At 44.7% G+C, this 14,949-nt stretch overlaps 1 protein-coding gene across 19 annotated transcripts in view; it reads left to right on the top strand.

Annotated features, from left to right (window-relative positions):
• Positions 1-14,949, top strand: part of syne1b (spectrin repeat containing, nuclear envelope 1b) — a 665,691-nt gene that overhangs the window by 595,709 nt on the left and 55,033 nt on the right. For all 19 annotated transcript variants that reach the window (XM_069932310.1, XM_069932313.1, XM_069932309.1 and 16 more), the window contains 3 exons: positions 1,638-1,820; positions 6,737-6,874; positions 9,963-10,154. In XM_069932310.1, coding sequence (XP_069788411.1) covers positions 1,638-1,820; positions 6,737-6,874; positions 9,963-10,154 — 513 coding nt within the window. The remainder of the gene's footprint in view (positions 1-1,637; positions 1,821-6,736; positions 6,875-9,962; positions 10,155-14,949) is intronic.

Here is a 14,949-nt window from a genome sequence, read left to right as displayed (position 1 = left end):
TCTTCACATACTTAAAAAAGCTTTTGTATCCTCCGCAATATTATCTGCTAATTTCCTCTCGTACTTCATTTTTCCGTCTCTTATGGCTTTCTTAGTTACCCTCTGATGTTCTTTGAAGGTTTCCCAATCCTCTAATTTCCCACTCCGCTTCGCTATCTTATAATTACTCCCTTTGGACTTGATAATGCACTTGATTTCCTTAGTTAGCCAGGGCTGCCATTTGCATCTCCTAGAGCCTTTCCTCCACTTTGGAATAAATTTGTCCTGAATCCTGTGAAAAATGTCCATAAAAACCTGCCATTTTTCCCCAGTTGTCCTCCAGCTAGTGTATCTTCCCATTTTATTTTGGATAGCTCCTCCCTCATAGCTGCAAAATTCCCTTTATTTAACTGAAGTACAGATGCTTCCGACTTCCTTTCCATTTCCCTTTCTAATTGCAGCTTAAAAGTAACCATACCATGGTCACTATTCCCTAATGGCTCCCCTACATCAAGGTCACTTATTAAGTCTGCGTCACTGCACAGCACCCAGTCCAGAATTGACTTCCCCCTGGTAGGTTCCTCCACTAGCTGTTCCAAGAAAGTATCTTGTAGACATTCTATAAACTCGCTCTCTTGTGTTCCTGCCCCCGTCTGATTATCCCAGTCCACCTTCATGTTGAAGTCCCCCATAACTACCGTATTGCTACCACTTTGACATGCCACTCTTAATTCCTGATTTATACTACTACCGATATCTGAGCTACTTTTCGGAGGCCTGTAAATGACCCCCATTAGGAGTTGCTGGAATGAGGGTTGTAGTTCAGTGAGAATCATTCCGATATGAAGGAAGGCTTAAAATCGCCAAAGGCATAAGTCCTCTCTGACTAGGTAATCAATTGGCTCTGATGAAGGGCCATTGATCTGAAGTATTCCTCTCTCTCCCCTTGTGCTGCCATCCTGTTATCATCTGCATCAACACCATTGACCAAAGTCAGGATCAAAAATTTCCTATAATTTCCATAAGTAAAGCTACAATGCGAAAGAAAAGCAGACGTTCTAATCATTTTGATGTGGTCATATTTTGGATTGAACAGGTGATCCAAAAGTTGACTGGATCAGCCTCTTCACTAAGCGAATTAAAAACATAACATGTATTCCTAATTCAGTTGAGAAACATGAACTACAGATTCTGGACTCTTGAGTAAACAATGAGAAGCTGGAGACACTCAGTAATAACAATAATAATTTGTTTATTGTCATACACATTGCACAATGTCCATTTACACTAAATTCTTACTTTCTGCAACTGAACAAATTATTTTAAAAAAAAATCTTATTTAAATTATAAAGTCAATGAATGCTTAAGATAATGATTGCTCACAGTAATCCTAGTGCAAAAAACATCTTACAGTAGTGCAGCCTGGTAGATGTTGGAAAGAAACTCTTCTTAAACCTGGAGGTGCTGGTCTTCAGGCTTCTGTACCTTCTGCCTGAGTGTAGCAGTGAGAAGAGGTTGTGACTAGATTGAATGGGGTCCTTCATAATGATGGCTGCCTTCTTGAGGCAACTTCTCACTTAGATGTCCAACCTCAGCTGGTCTAAGTCAGTGTTTGAAATTGTGCTGAAACGTGATTGAGATGTTGCCTATGTCCTCAGGCATTCCAGCGTCAGATCCACGAGAGCCTGACCCAGCTGGAGCTGATCAACAAGCAGTACCGTCGCTTGGCTCGTGAAAACCGCACGGATTCCGGCAGCAGACTTAAGCAAATGGTGCATGATGGGAACCAGCGATGGGACAACCTGCAACGGAGGGTCACAGCCATCCTCAGGAGACTAAAAGTAAGGCTTCACCGCTGGGGTATTCCCATCACAATGAGCCCTTGACTTGATGTTGCTACTTAAAGCACTGGGTGGCAAAACAATTTGATGTCTTCAGCATGATAAAACCCCTCAAGGGAGCATTAGCAGGTCTGTTTTCTGCCAAGGTTTTGTGTTGAGATACAAGAACAAGTAACCAAAAACAAGGTCAAGGTTGCAGTTTTGAAGAAGCAGTTCAAAACATAGATGTCAGATTCCGGGCATTTTCTGGTATTTCGGGTCTATGCAGCTGAGAACATCATAAATGGAGGAGAGATGGCTGTCTGGAGGTACCTGACTGTCGAGAGTTACAAATTCTTTGGGATGGGAAAGATGACAGAGTTGGAACGAATAAAGCCAAGGAGAAACCACTGGGACTTGATGTAGTTCAGTTCAGTGGGACAGGTTATAGCAAGTTGGGCAGCTTAAGATGATGAGATCAAAATAAGACAATAGACAATAGGAGCTGGAGTAGGCCCTTCGGCCCGTCGAGCCAGCACCGCCATTTTACAGATCTTGGCTGATCACTACCATCAGTACCCCTTTCCAGCCATATCCCCATAACCCTTAACTCCTTTGCCCACTAGAGTCTTATCTAACTCTCTTTTGAACATAATCAGCGAATCTGCCTCTACCACCCTCTGTGGCAGAGCATTCCACAGATTCACACTTCTCTGGGTAAAAAAAAATGCTTTCTCATCTCCGTCCTAAAGGGCCTACCCTGTATTCTTAAACTATGCCCTCTAGTCCTCGTCTCCCCCATCATTGGGAACAAGTAATCCGACTTCACCCTGTCTATCCCCCTGATAATTTTGTATACCTCAATCATGTCCCCCCTCATCCTTCTAAACTCCATCGGATACAAGTCCAGTTTTTCTAGCCTTTCAGCATATGTCAACCCCGCCATCCCTGGAACTAACCTTGTAAATCTGCGCTGCACACCCTCTATAGCTAGTATGTCCTTCCTCAAAATTGGAGACCAGAAATGGACGTAATACTCCAGGTGGGGTCTCACCAGGGCCCTGTATAACTGCAGAAGGGCGTCTCTGTTCCTATACTCCAATCCCCTCTTTATGAAAGCCAACATGCCATTAACCTTCTTCACAGCTTTCTGAACCTGCATGCTAGTCCTCAGTGACCTGTGAACAAGTACTCCCAGATCCATTTGCTCCTCCCCACTCTCCATTTAAATAATACTCAGCTTTCCTATTATTGCCCCCAAAATGAATAACCTCACATTTGCTTACATTGAACGTCATCTTCCATTCAGCAGCCCACTCCCCCAACCTGTCCAAGTCCCTCTGCATTTTCCTTACATCCTCCTCACACCGCCACCCAGTTTCGTGTCATCTGCAAATTTGCTCAAGTTATTAATAATCCCCTCATCCAAATCATTTACATAAATTACAAACAACTGAGGACCCAATACCGATCCCTGCGGCACTCCACTTGTCACATCCTGCCATCCTGAAAAAGACCCGCTTACCCCAACCCTTTGTTTCCTATTTCTTAACCAATTTCCTATCCATGTCAGCACCTTACCTCCAATACCATGCTCCCTGATCTTGCCCACTAGTCTCCCGTGCGGTACCTTATCAAAGGCCTTCTGGAAGTCCAAATACACCACATCCACTGGCTTTCCCAAGTCCACCCTCTTTGTCACATCCTCGAAAAATTCAAGAAGGTTAGTCAAGCATGACTTACCCTTAAGGAATCCATGCTGACTAGCCCTTATACTATTATTTCTGCCTAAGTGTTCTGCTATTACTCCTTTTATGATAGACTCCAATATCTTCCCCACCACCGACGTCAGGCTGACCAGTCTATAATTTCCCGTTTTCTCCCTCCCTCCCTTCTTAAAAATCGGGTGGCACAGTTAGTGTAGTGGTTAATACAACGCTGGCAACCTGGGTTCGAGATTGTATGTTCTCCCTGTGTCTGCTTGGGATGCCTCCAGGTGCTCTGGTTTCCTCCCACGTTCTAAAGACATTTGGGGGTTAGTAGGTTAATTGGTCACTTTGGTGTATTTGGGTGGCACAGGCTTGTGGGCCAGAAGGTCCTGTTACCATGCTGAATCTTTGAATTAATTTTTAAAACTTTTACATGCTGGAAGAATTTTAAATTTAATTTACAACATGTTCAAAGCCGATTCGGTCCATGGAAACACATGACACCTAATTAGCCTACAATCCCATACCATAACATTGCCTTTCCGACACACCTTTTCTATTTGCTGTTGTCGTTTGTTGTCCACATCTCAGCTACTCTTCAGATGTCTGAATCTAACTGCCAACAGTGTATTTTTACCCTCGCCATTTCTTAACTCAACCCACAATGATTCTATATCTTCTGATCCTGTCTCACCTCTTTCCAATGATCTAATGTTATTCCTTATCAACAGAGCCACGCCACCCCCCTCTGTCTATCTTTTCTATGCCTGTGTCTCTTTGGACATTCAGCTCCCAATGACATCCATCCTTTAGCCTCAACTCTGTGATGACCACAACATCATACCTACCAATCTAGCTGTACCACAAGGTCATCCACTTTATTTCTAATGCTAAGTGCATTTAAATATAAAACTCTCAGTCCTGTATTTGTTACTTTTTTTGACTCTCTGTCCCTATTGCATTGCAATCATCCCACTGGCTGCAATTTTGCTCTATCTATCTGACTTTCCACACAAACTCCCTACCAGCTGTATCCACCTCTGGCTCTTCATTCTCCTGCGAATCTAGTTTAACCCCACCCCCCCCCACCCCCAACCACATTAGCAATTCTTCCTGCAGGATATTGGTTCCCCTCCAGTTTAGCTGCCATCCTTCCCATTTGGACAGGTCACCCCCTTCCCCAGAAAACATTCCAATGGTCCAGTAACTTGCAACCCTGCCCCCTCTCCATCTTCTCAGCCATTCACTTGTCTTCGCTATCTTCCTGTTCTGACCTTCCAGAGCTCGTGGCACCGGAAGGAATCCAGAGATTACCATTTTGGAAGTCCTGCTCTTCAACCTCTTTCCTAACTCCCTAAACTTATTTCACAGGACCTCTACCCCACTCCTGCCCATGTCATTGGTACAAAAATGTATCACACCTCTGGCTGCCTACTCTCCCCTTTGAGACTAGTCAGTAACTATTCAGAGACATCCTGGACCCAAGCACTTGCAAGGCAACATACTCTCCTGGCACCTTTTTTCAGCTGCAGCATTTCCTGTCTGTTCCCCTCACCTTCGAGTCCTCTATGACTGTCACTCTACCTGACTTCACCCTACCCTTCTAAGGCTCTGAGCCGACCACAGTGCTATCGGTCTGGCTGCTGCTTTGTCCAGATAGGACATCCCCCCCCACAGTGGTTTCCAAAGGGGTATACTTGTTGCTGAGGGGAATGGCCACTGACTTCTTTCTCCCCCTTACCTCTGTTCATCTATCTACTTGCTGAATCCTGCACTCCAGGTGTAACCACCTGCTCAGAACTCTCATCTGTGATTAGCTCAGGCCCCTGGATGATCTTTAGTTCATTCAAGTCCAGCTCCAGTTCCTTAATGCGATCTTTCAGAAGCAGGAGATGGCTGCTCTTCCCTCAGGAAGACTCCATGCATCCCCACATGCTACAGGAGAAGCATTCCGCTGCCACATCTGCCAACGCTCCTGCACTGCACTACAAGCCTTCAAGACCAAATCTGCACGAACTAAAGGAAAAACTTGCCCTTCTTCCCTGCTTGTTTGGCTTCGTCCTCTTGACCCAAAGATCCTAACTTCCCAGACACAACTCCGATGATGGCTGCTCCGTGAAACCCTACTTCTCTTTTATGGTTGGACTGAAAGGAGAAAGAACTCTCCATGCCTGGAGGTGCTCCGCCTGCCCTCCCTGCCACTCGTGCTGATGACACTTGTGGGCTTGCATACTGGCTACCGCTTTTAATAATCAGTCTTCAACTATGCAAAAAGCCTTACTTTGCTGCTTCGCTGTACCTCCTCACTGAAGCCCCTTGAACCAAAGCCTGGATCTCCCACTCCTCCACTGGCCCACTCCTGCACGAGCTGCTCCAAACATGGCCACTCCACTTGTGCCTGCTTTACTTTTATTTGTTTCTGATAATGAATTCCAAATTGATTGGTCCGTTAATTGCCCAATGATGAGGTTGCATACTGGAGAAACTCAGCAGGTCGCACAGCATCTGCAGAAAATTAAAAAGTAACAAGGGTTTTCGGCCTGAGCCCTTCGTTAGGTATAGGCAAAAACAGGCAGGCACCTGAATAAGAAGGTGAGGCAGGAGCATAGGCTAGCAGGTAAGAGGATGGAGGTGGGTATGTAAGAGAAAGAAGCTGAAAAGTAATAGGGGAAGTGGGCTGAGTCCAACTCTCTGATTGGAAGAAAGGAAGGGGATGGAGATCTGGAGGAAAGGAGACCAGGGGATAGGGAAAGAGAAGGACGTGGGTTAGGGGGTTAATGAAAATTTGAGACCAATGTTAATACCATCCATTTGAAGATTGCCAAGATGGGTGTTGGCAGGAGTAAAACCAACACAGGTTCTTTCCAGAAATGAGGAGGAACTGCTCCTCCCAGAGAATTCTCTGTCAAGGATGACGTAGAGGCTGCCTCATTGAAATGAAGTATATTCTATGGGCATTATGCGCTGTGGACGTTGTGCGAACGCCATATTGAATTCTTAGCAAAACTATATGGGATACTGTAGTGTACCTGTAAACCTTTTATTTGTAATGTGGGATGAGGGTAGGGACCAACACGGGGCTGTGGGGAGAGATCACGGTCTTCTGATTGGTTGTCCCACACCACTCAATACTTCTGGTTTAGAAGAGGTAAAGACTCCAATGTTTTGGAAATGACCTTCAGATAGGGCTAGATGGACTTACAGCTGCTTTCTTCTGTACTCAAACAGCATTTCATTGGTCAGCGAGAGGAATTTGAAACCGTGCGCGAGAGTATATTAGTCTGGCTGACGGAGATGGACCTGCAGCTGACAAACATCGAGCATTTCTCTGAATGTGACGTCCAAGCCAAAATCAAGCAGCTGAAAGTAAGTCTAATGATGGACCTCCTTTGGAAGTTATGTTTTGGTTCAGGCCATAATGAATTCACACCCTGTTTAAAATTCTCTTCTATTGACTTCATCTACTTTTATGTCTTAATGTTAAGCTGCTGTGAATTGATCAGTGGATTGGTCACCTTCATCAGTTCTGTGGCTCTGATGTGAAGCTTAAGATAGGTTAATACAGGAGTAACCAAGAAAGTGATAGACATCTAAAAATATGAAAGGGATAGATAAGATAGAGGTCGGAAAATTGTGTCCACTGGTAGGTGAGACTATAAACTAGGGAGCATATCCTTGAGGATAGGGGGAGTAAATTTAGGACAGAGGTAAGGAGGAACTGCTCCTCCCAGAGAGTAGTAAATCTGGAATCCTCTATCAAGGATGAAGTAGAGGCTGCCTTATTGAAAGTAAGTATGCTATACGAGCATTATGCACTGTGGACGTTGTGCAAACACCATATTATATACTAAGCAAAGCTAATATGGGATACGGTAGTGTACCTTTAAACTTTTTATTTGTAATGTGAGATCAGTGTGCGGACTGACACGGGGCCGTGGGGAGAGAGCGGAGCAGTGGGATCAGTGTGGGGACTGACATGGGGCTGTGGGGAGAGAGTGGGGCTGTGTGGAGAGAGGGGCTGCGGGGAGAAAGTGGGGCAGTTTGATCAGTTTAGGTATACAGTATACAATCTCCTATAGCTAGTGATTGCTTTTTCTAAATCGCTGTGGACTTGCTTGTGTTGAGTGAATAAATATGGGACCACAGACTTGCATGAGTCGGACTTTGCCCAAATGAATGTTATGCGGCACAGACCTGTATTAAAGATACAGGTAGATCTATTTTTGAAGTTCTGGGGAAAGGCAGCTAAGTGGACTTGAGTCCCTGGCCAGATCAGCCATTATCTTATAGATTGGCGGCGTAGGCTTGACGGGCTAGATGGCTCCTCCTGCTCCTATTTCTGTTCTTATGTAGATCAACTGATCAGAAATTGATTGTATCTCGTTGATCCTCAGTCACCAGTTAGATGTTGTATCTTTTTCAAGTGGCGTGAATTGAGTTTGTGAATGCACAGCAGACCAGAGCTCGTCTATATTTCCTGCTGTATGTTTTTTCTTGTTTTGTTTTGCCCTATTCACACACACCAGGAGCAACGCCACCCACTGCGGTGACCCCTCCCCACTCTTCACCACCACATCTGCTCACCCCACACCCCCTCCACATGACAGGTCTCAGTATCCACGCTGCCAAAGCCGACTGCCTAGTTCAGAGGCAGGGACTTCACACGCCACCTCCTGGTCATCTTCAGTTGCTTGTCCCAGCACTGCCCAATGCACTCTGATGGTTTTACAGGTGGGGTTGGTAAGACCCAGTACATTATTCATTGAACAGCAGCATGCATCCTGTAGTATCTCTCCATCATCCTTTGGGGTAAACAGTGACCCAAATGCTCAAGGGTGTCTCCTGGGTTCCTATTGTGCCTAGATGGTGGGTCTTTAACACTCTCTCGTTCTCCTTTCACGCTGCTAGAACTCCTCTCCCTCTCCCCCATTGTTTAAACTTGGGCAGCATCTGTCCCTTGCAAAGGGAAAGAAGTGAGCAAAAGGAGGTGGAGGAAGAAGTGCTGAAGGAGCAAGGATCACTTCGTAATGAGGTTGACGGAGGGAACTGCTGAAGAGGGGAATCAGGGCAAGGGAGAGGGGGTAGATGAGAGGTGCTCATAATAAATTGATGGCCAAGTTAAAAGATTGCCCCAACCCACGCTTCCCCCACACCCCCCCCTCCCCCACCCATACCCACACAGGCATTCCTCCCAGCTGGAGTAGAAGCAAGTGTCTCTCAACCCTGAGGCACTGTTGCAGAAGAGAAAGAGAAATGTTTCCGACCAAGGGGAAGGGGAGGTGTTCTTGGAATTTGTCATTAGATTTCCAGATTTAGAGAGTCACACCAAATCTTTTCCTGAACTAAAATGTACTGAATTGGGGGTGAAGCTGGAAGTGGTCTGAATTGAAGGTTATTTTTGAAGTGTTAAACTTTTTCTGTTTAATACTTTGATTCTGAGGCCTTTTTAAACCTATTTATGCTGTTTTGAATGTTAAAGTCCATTTAAAAAATCCAAAGTGTTGTGGTGACTTTCAGGGAGATGAAATATTCAGCAAGACTCCCTTCCTTCTGTAATGCCCTGTCACCAGTGTCATTTTGCAGCAATTTCTTTAGCTATTACCTGTCACTGTGAGCAAGGTAAGACCATTATGCTGAGCATGGGTTAGTCAAAAAATGGAATGAAATGTATAAGGTAATAAGGAAGCCATGGAAAAGAAAATACATGGACAGTTTGCAGGTCATGGTGTGGAAGTCCCCCCCTACAAAACAAATGATCGATAAGGTAAATGGGATGAGTGGAATGGGGACCTTGCAGGGTGGGAAGAGATATTATCGATAGCTGTGACCTTTAATGGATATTGTGAAGAAATAGGAATTATTTTTTTTCCTTGTCCTGGGAAACTGCAGCAATGAAGACTCAGTTGCATCTGTACATTTTACTTGTGAATATTAATGGTAAACTCCACTCATTGGTAACTAGCCTTTCTCATGGAGGTCAAGAACAGAAAGGGGAGCAGCAGTTAGGGGTCCTGCGACAGTGAGGGCAACAACAGAAATTGACAACAAAGACAATGGTATTGTTGACACATTAACTTGCCAGCATCATCTAAATTCTGAGAGTAGCCTACGAATAGAATTGGAGACCATTCATCCATCAGTAAAGTGCTGCTTACTGTCAGAAATGTCTCCAAAAGTGGGGTTAAGGAAACATGGATTAAATTTTTCAAAGGAGAAAAGAAGCTGAGGGATATCAGTTGAAGCTGACCCTTGGGTTGTAGCATAGCACATGGAGGCAGTCCTGTGTTGGGAAAGTCCACTGTTTAAAAAGGCAGAGCATATGAGAACAGAACAGGGCATCAGCTCTGAACAACAGATGTAGCTTATGGCGGGGAACAATCCTTTGAAGCCCCTTGGCTTTCACCACAGCTCCTCTGTCTCTGCAGATGGTGACTGGTCTGTTTCCGTCCCACAGGCCTTCCAGCAGGAAATAGCACTCAACAGGTCCAAAATTGACTGCCTCTTCCAACATGGAGAGCAGCTCATTGAGAAGAGTGAGCCCATGGATGCTGCAGTCATCGAAGAAGAGCTGGAGGAGCTTAACCGCTACTGTCAGGAGGTCTTTGGCCGAGTGGATCGTTACTATAAGAAACTGCTGCAACTTCCGGTCAGTGCTTATCATGGTTCCCAGACATGTTGGACTCAGGCTAGGGGTGCTGTGAGGTGACTATCTTTCCCAATGCCACGTTAATTCCCACCAAGTCGATAACTTCCTCAAATCATTGATAGCATTGAAATTATGACTGAATGCTGACAGCAATGTTCTGTTGTGTAGATCTTCTGAATTGCAAAGGCAAATAATTTGTACAACCTTTATGTTTTTCTTTGGATAGGGTGAAAGACTAAGTGAGTGGTGCAAAAATAGTCATAGTGCAGTGACCTGCAAAAATTATGATAGTATGAGTTTTATGGGACTGAATATCTAATATGACTGTCATTGAATACTGAATACACACTTAAATGTGTGCTCAAGCCAAAGCTGACTGCTAAATAGTGAGTTAAAATGGATGAGGAACTTGAACTAAATAAACACAGAAAATGGTGGAAATAGTCAGCAGGTCAGTTAACATCTGTCGAAAGAGAAACAGACATTAGGGTGGCACGATTGGCGTAGTGGTTAGCGCAACATCTTCACGGTGCCAGTGACCGGGACTGGGGTTCAAATCCCGCGCTCTCTGTAAGGAGTTTATACGTTCTATCTGTGTCTGGGTGGGTTTTCCCTGGGGGCTCCAGTTTCCTCCCACCAGTCAAAATATTCCCGGGACGTAGAACAATGGGTGTAAATTTTGAGGTATGGACTCATGGGCCAAAAAGGCCTGTTACCGTGCTGTATGTCTAAATTAAATTTGAAAAAAACACTTTGGGTTGAAGATCCTTTATAGGAATCATAACTGTATAGGGTTTCTGACCTGTCAGGTTAATGCTGTTTATCCCTACAAAGTTGCTGCCTGACCTGCTGAGGATTTCCTCAATTTTATTTCAGATTTCTAGCACCTGCAGTCTTTTAATTTTCAGCTAGGAACTTAAACTGCACAACTACAAGGGAAGGTGTCAAGTAGAAAGTAACTAATAAATTGACCATTTTATGCATGTGGAAGAGTATTGTCGCATTATGATTATAATTACATTGTTAGCCAGTTCGCTGACATGGACAGGGAGAATCTGTCAGGTTCACAAGTACTGGGGCCCCACATGAGACCGCAAACGCTGGAATCTGGAGCAAGCCGCAGTCTACTGGAGAAACTCATCAGGTCGCGCAGCATCAGTGGGAGAAAAGCGGTCGAGATTTCGGACTGCAGTGACAGTGCAGAAGGGAATACTAGAACTTGGGAGGCTGTGAACCGAGGTGACTGTTGTTGAAATCCAGAGTCTGATGTTCAGGTGTTTGAAAGTGGTTTTGAGGGATCTGAACTGGGGCTGCAGTGTCGCATCAAGTCCCAATCCTTGTTCCAATGATACAAGGATGCAGTTTGGAACTGAAGAGTCCCTGAATTAAGAACTCAAATAAGGCGGCATGATTAGCCTAGTGGTTAGCGCAACACTGTTACAGCGCCAATGTTTGGGACCAAGGTTCGAATCCGCACTGTCTGTAAGAAATTGATACATTCTCCCTGTGTCTGTGTGGGTTTTCCCCAGGGGCTCCAGTTTCTTCCCACCATTGGAAACGTATGGGGGGGGGGGGTTGTAGGTTAATTGGGTGTAATTGGGCGGCATGGGCTCATAGGCTGAAATGGTCTGTTACTATGCTGTATGTCTAAATCTAAAAAAAAATTAGATCGTGGGGGCGTGGTGTGATGGCATAGGGAGAAGACGTGGGAAGACACCTCCCCCTGGCAGAACTATTCAAAACTTGTTTTAAAAATATTTTTAGAACCTGTTGATAATACTGTTGAAGTACTCTACAGCAGCTATGAGGGAAAACTAAAGCTCAACCAACAAAGAAAACACCTATTAATTACTGAAGAATTGCAAGTGGAGCCTCCAAACTCAATTTCTTCTCAGCCTAGACCACAACGCCAGTCCTTTAGTAAGGTGCATACTTTGCTGGCACCGACTTCATGCATTGCTGCAGAAGATGGCACCGGTGCCCGACATCGACCTGCTCCTGATCAAGACAAGCAACTGCGCATGCGCGAAACTTCATGCATGCGCATTACACCCGATATGGCCCAGGCTGCGGAGGGACCTGACCTCCCTCAGTCCAGTGATCCTGGGGGGTGGCGTCCGAACCTGCATTTGGGTCGACGGAGGAAGAAGAGGAGGAACAACTTATGGAGAAGGAGAATACAGTTATCTGTAGGGTAGGCCCATGGTGAGGCAGACTTTAAAGTTTAAGTCTGATTCTCACCATTCAGACCCAACATTATCCATCGATTTATCCAAGCAGATGGAGAACTTGGCTGTTCAAATGAATTAAGGTTTTTCAGTTATGAAGGAAAGTTTTGCTGAAATGAAGGGGGAAATATCTTCTATTAAAATGGATGTGGCAAAATGATTGCAAGCGGTGGATAAATTTAAGAAGATTGTAGAAGAATTTATTGATTGTAAAAATGATTTGGACCAACGTAAGGAAAGGATGGGACAGATGGAGGATTCGTTTACTGGCTGGGAGATTCAGAAAAATGACTTGTTGAAGAAGATTGATGCCTTGGAGAATCAAAGTTGGAGAAATAATATTTAAAAATTAGATCATTCTGGAGTCGCCCAGTTTGTATTTGACTGAGTCTTTTAAACAAAAATCCAAGGTACCGTGGTTAAATAAGAAAATCAGCAGCTGAAGGTGTCGACTGCAACACACAAATGTGCTGGAGAAACTTAGCAGGTCACACAGCATCCATAGGCCTTGAGGCCTTTGTCAGGAATCTGGAAAAACAGGTAGATGCCCGAATAAAAAGATGGAAGAAGGAAGGAGGAGGAGGCAGGTTAACAGATAAGAGATCATAGGTGGATACGTGAAAGAGAAGAAGAGAAAGAAGCTGAGAAGTGATGGGGAAGAGATGAGAAGTAAGGGAGGGGAGTGGGAAGCTGGAGGAAAGGAGCCGAAAGGAAGGGAAGTAAAAGAAAGACTGGGGAGGAGGATATTAATGCTGTCTGATTGGAGAGTGCCCAGACGGAATATAAGGCATTGTTCCTCCAATTTGCTGGTGCTCTCGGTTTAGCAATACATGAGGTCATGGACAAACATGTCAGTGTGGCAGTGGTGTGTGGAATTTAAAATAGTTGGACACTAGGAGGTTCTTGTTGTTTCAATGGACAGAGCATGGTGCTGAATGAAGCAATCTCTCAGTCTGCGTCCAGTCTCTCCAATGTAGGTGAGGCCGCAACGGGAGCACCGGCTACAGTAAATGACTCCTACAGATTCACAAGTGTTGTTTCACTTGGAAGGAGTGTTTGAGGCCCTGAATGGTGGTGAGAGAGGAGGTGTAAGTGTAGCACTTCTTATCGTCATGGGGTAGGTAACAAAGGGGCAATTGGTGGGAGGGGATGAGTGGATGAAGGAGTTGCAGAGGGAGTGATTCCTACAGAAAGTGGGGAAGGGAGGGAAATATGTGTCTGGTGGTGGGATTCAAGGTAGTGTGGGTGCTTTTGGGGTAGGAATTTGAGCCCCTCATTAACTCGATCAACAATTCTGAAGCAGAACATAAAAGAAGTGACTCAGTGGACGAACAGCTCAGACTTGCAGACCACATGCCGCAGATGGATGACAAATCCATGCACCACCAGTGGAGTGCGAGTGAGGGACTGGCTGAAGAGCTCACACCCCTTCTCAGACCACTGAGACTTTGTGGTGAAATTTTCAAATTGACATGCTTGTTTTGCACTTGTTACTGCAAATCTACCTGTGAATTAAAAATATTCAGAGATTCTCTTCTGTTGAGGATGCAAGATCCAAAAAACCTAAGATCCACCTGAAAAGGGGGGAAAAAAATCATTTTGTTCTCTTCAATGAACTACCTCTTGGTTTTAAACAGCAGTCTTGAGTCCTCAAACCCCGCATAAGAGAAAGCATTCTCGCCGCAACCTCCTTTTTAAGACTCTTCAGGATTTTTACAGTGGACTGAGTTTGCATGGTAGCTGTTGAAATAGTTTTAAAAACAACACTACAACAAGAGTCCCACTAAAAGCAATGGAATTTGGCTGGTCTTTTGCTGGTCGAGAGATAAATATCAGCAATGACCCCAGAGAGAACTCTCTTTTTTGAATTGATGCGTTTACCTGTGAATGGAGATGTTGTGATAGAGTATTTTGGGGTGGCTTGGGGGGAATTGCTAGAGCAGCTTGCACGCACACATTTTAAAACACAAAATATTTGCAGGACTTTTACAGAGTGCTTTTTGCAGAAAGAGCAAGAAAGGTGCAGGATACAGCTGACCTGGGAGAGCAGGTGATCTTTGCAGGCAGAGGGAGAACGGTTTGCTCTCAGAGAGGGAGGGTGTGAAAGCAGAGAGAGAGGAGGCAGATATCAGTTCCAGAGGGACAAGCTGGCAAACTTTGGAAGTCTGCCTGGTGAAAGGAGAAGACTGGCAGTCTGAAAGGTGACCTGAAAGAAAGAGGACCATCTGGAGAACCCTGAAGGGAGTAAGCTTCGTCAGCAAGGCTAATTGAGAAGGAATCAATTGCGGATGTCCTGGAAAAGGAATCTTTTTGAAAACCAGCAAAACCCTCCTGAGTGGTAACCATTTTCCTGTTAAACACCAAAGCCTGGTGAACTTTATTAATGCTGACTTCTGTGCACAGTACAAGAATTGCCTTAAACCCGTGAGATTGAACTGTGATCCAAAGAACTTTTCTAATCTTAAATATACATTACACACACCTGCGCTTAGTATTAGAGGGGGGATTAAGTGAGTTAGGTAGGTTAAGTAATAAGATAAAGTTTAATTCTGTTTTCTTGTTCAAAT

The sequence above is a fragment of the Narcine bancroftii genome, chromosome 4 (genome assembly GCF_036971445.1).
Source record: "Narcine bancroftii isolate sNarBan1 chromosome 4, sNarBan1.hap1, whole genome shotgun sequence".
NCBI classification, from domain to species: Eukaryota; Metazoa; Chordata; class Chondrichthyes; order Torpediniformes; family Narcinidae; genus Narcine; species Narcine bancroftii.
Note: the sequence above shows the minus strand (reverse complement) of the source record. Positions and strands in the feature narration are given on the sequence as shown.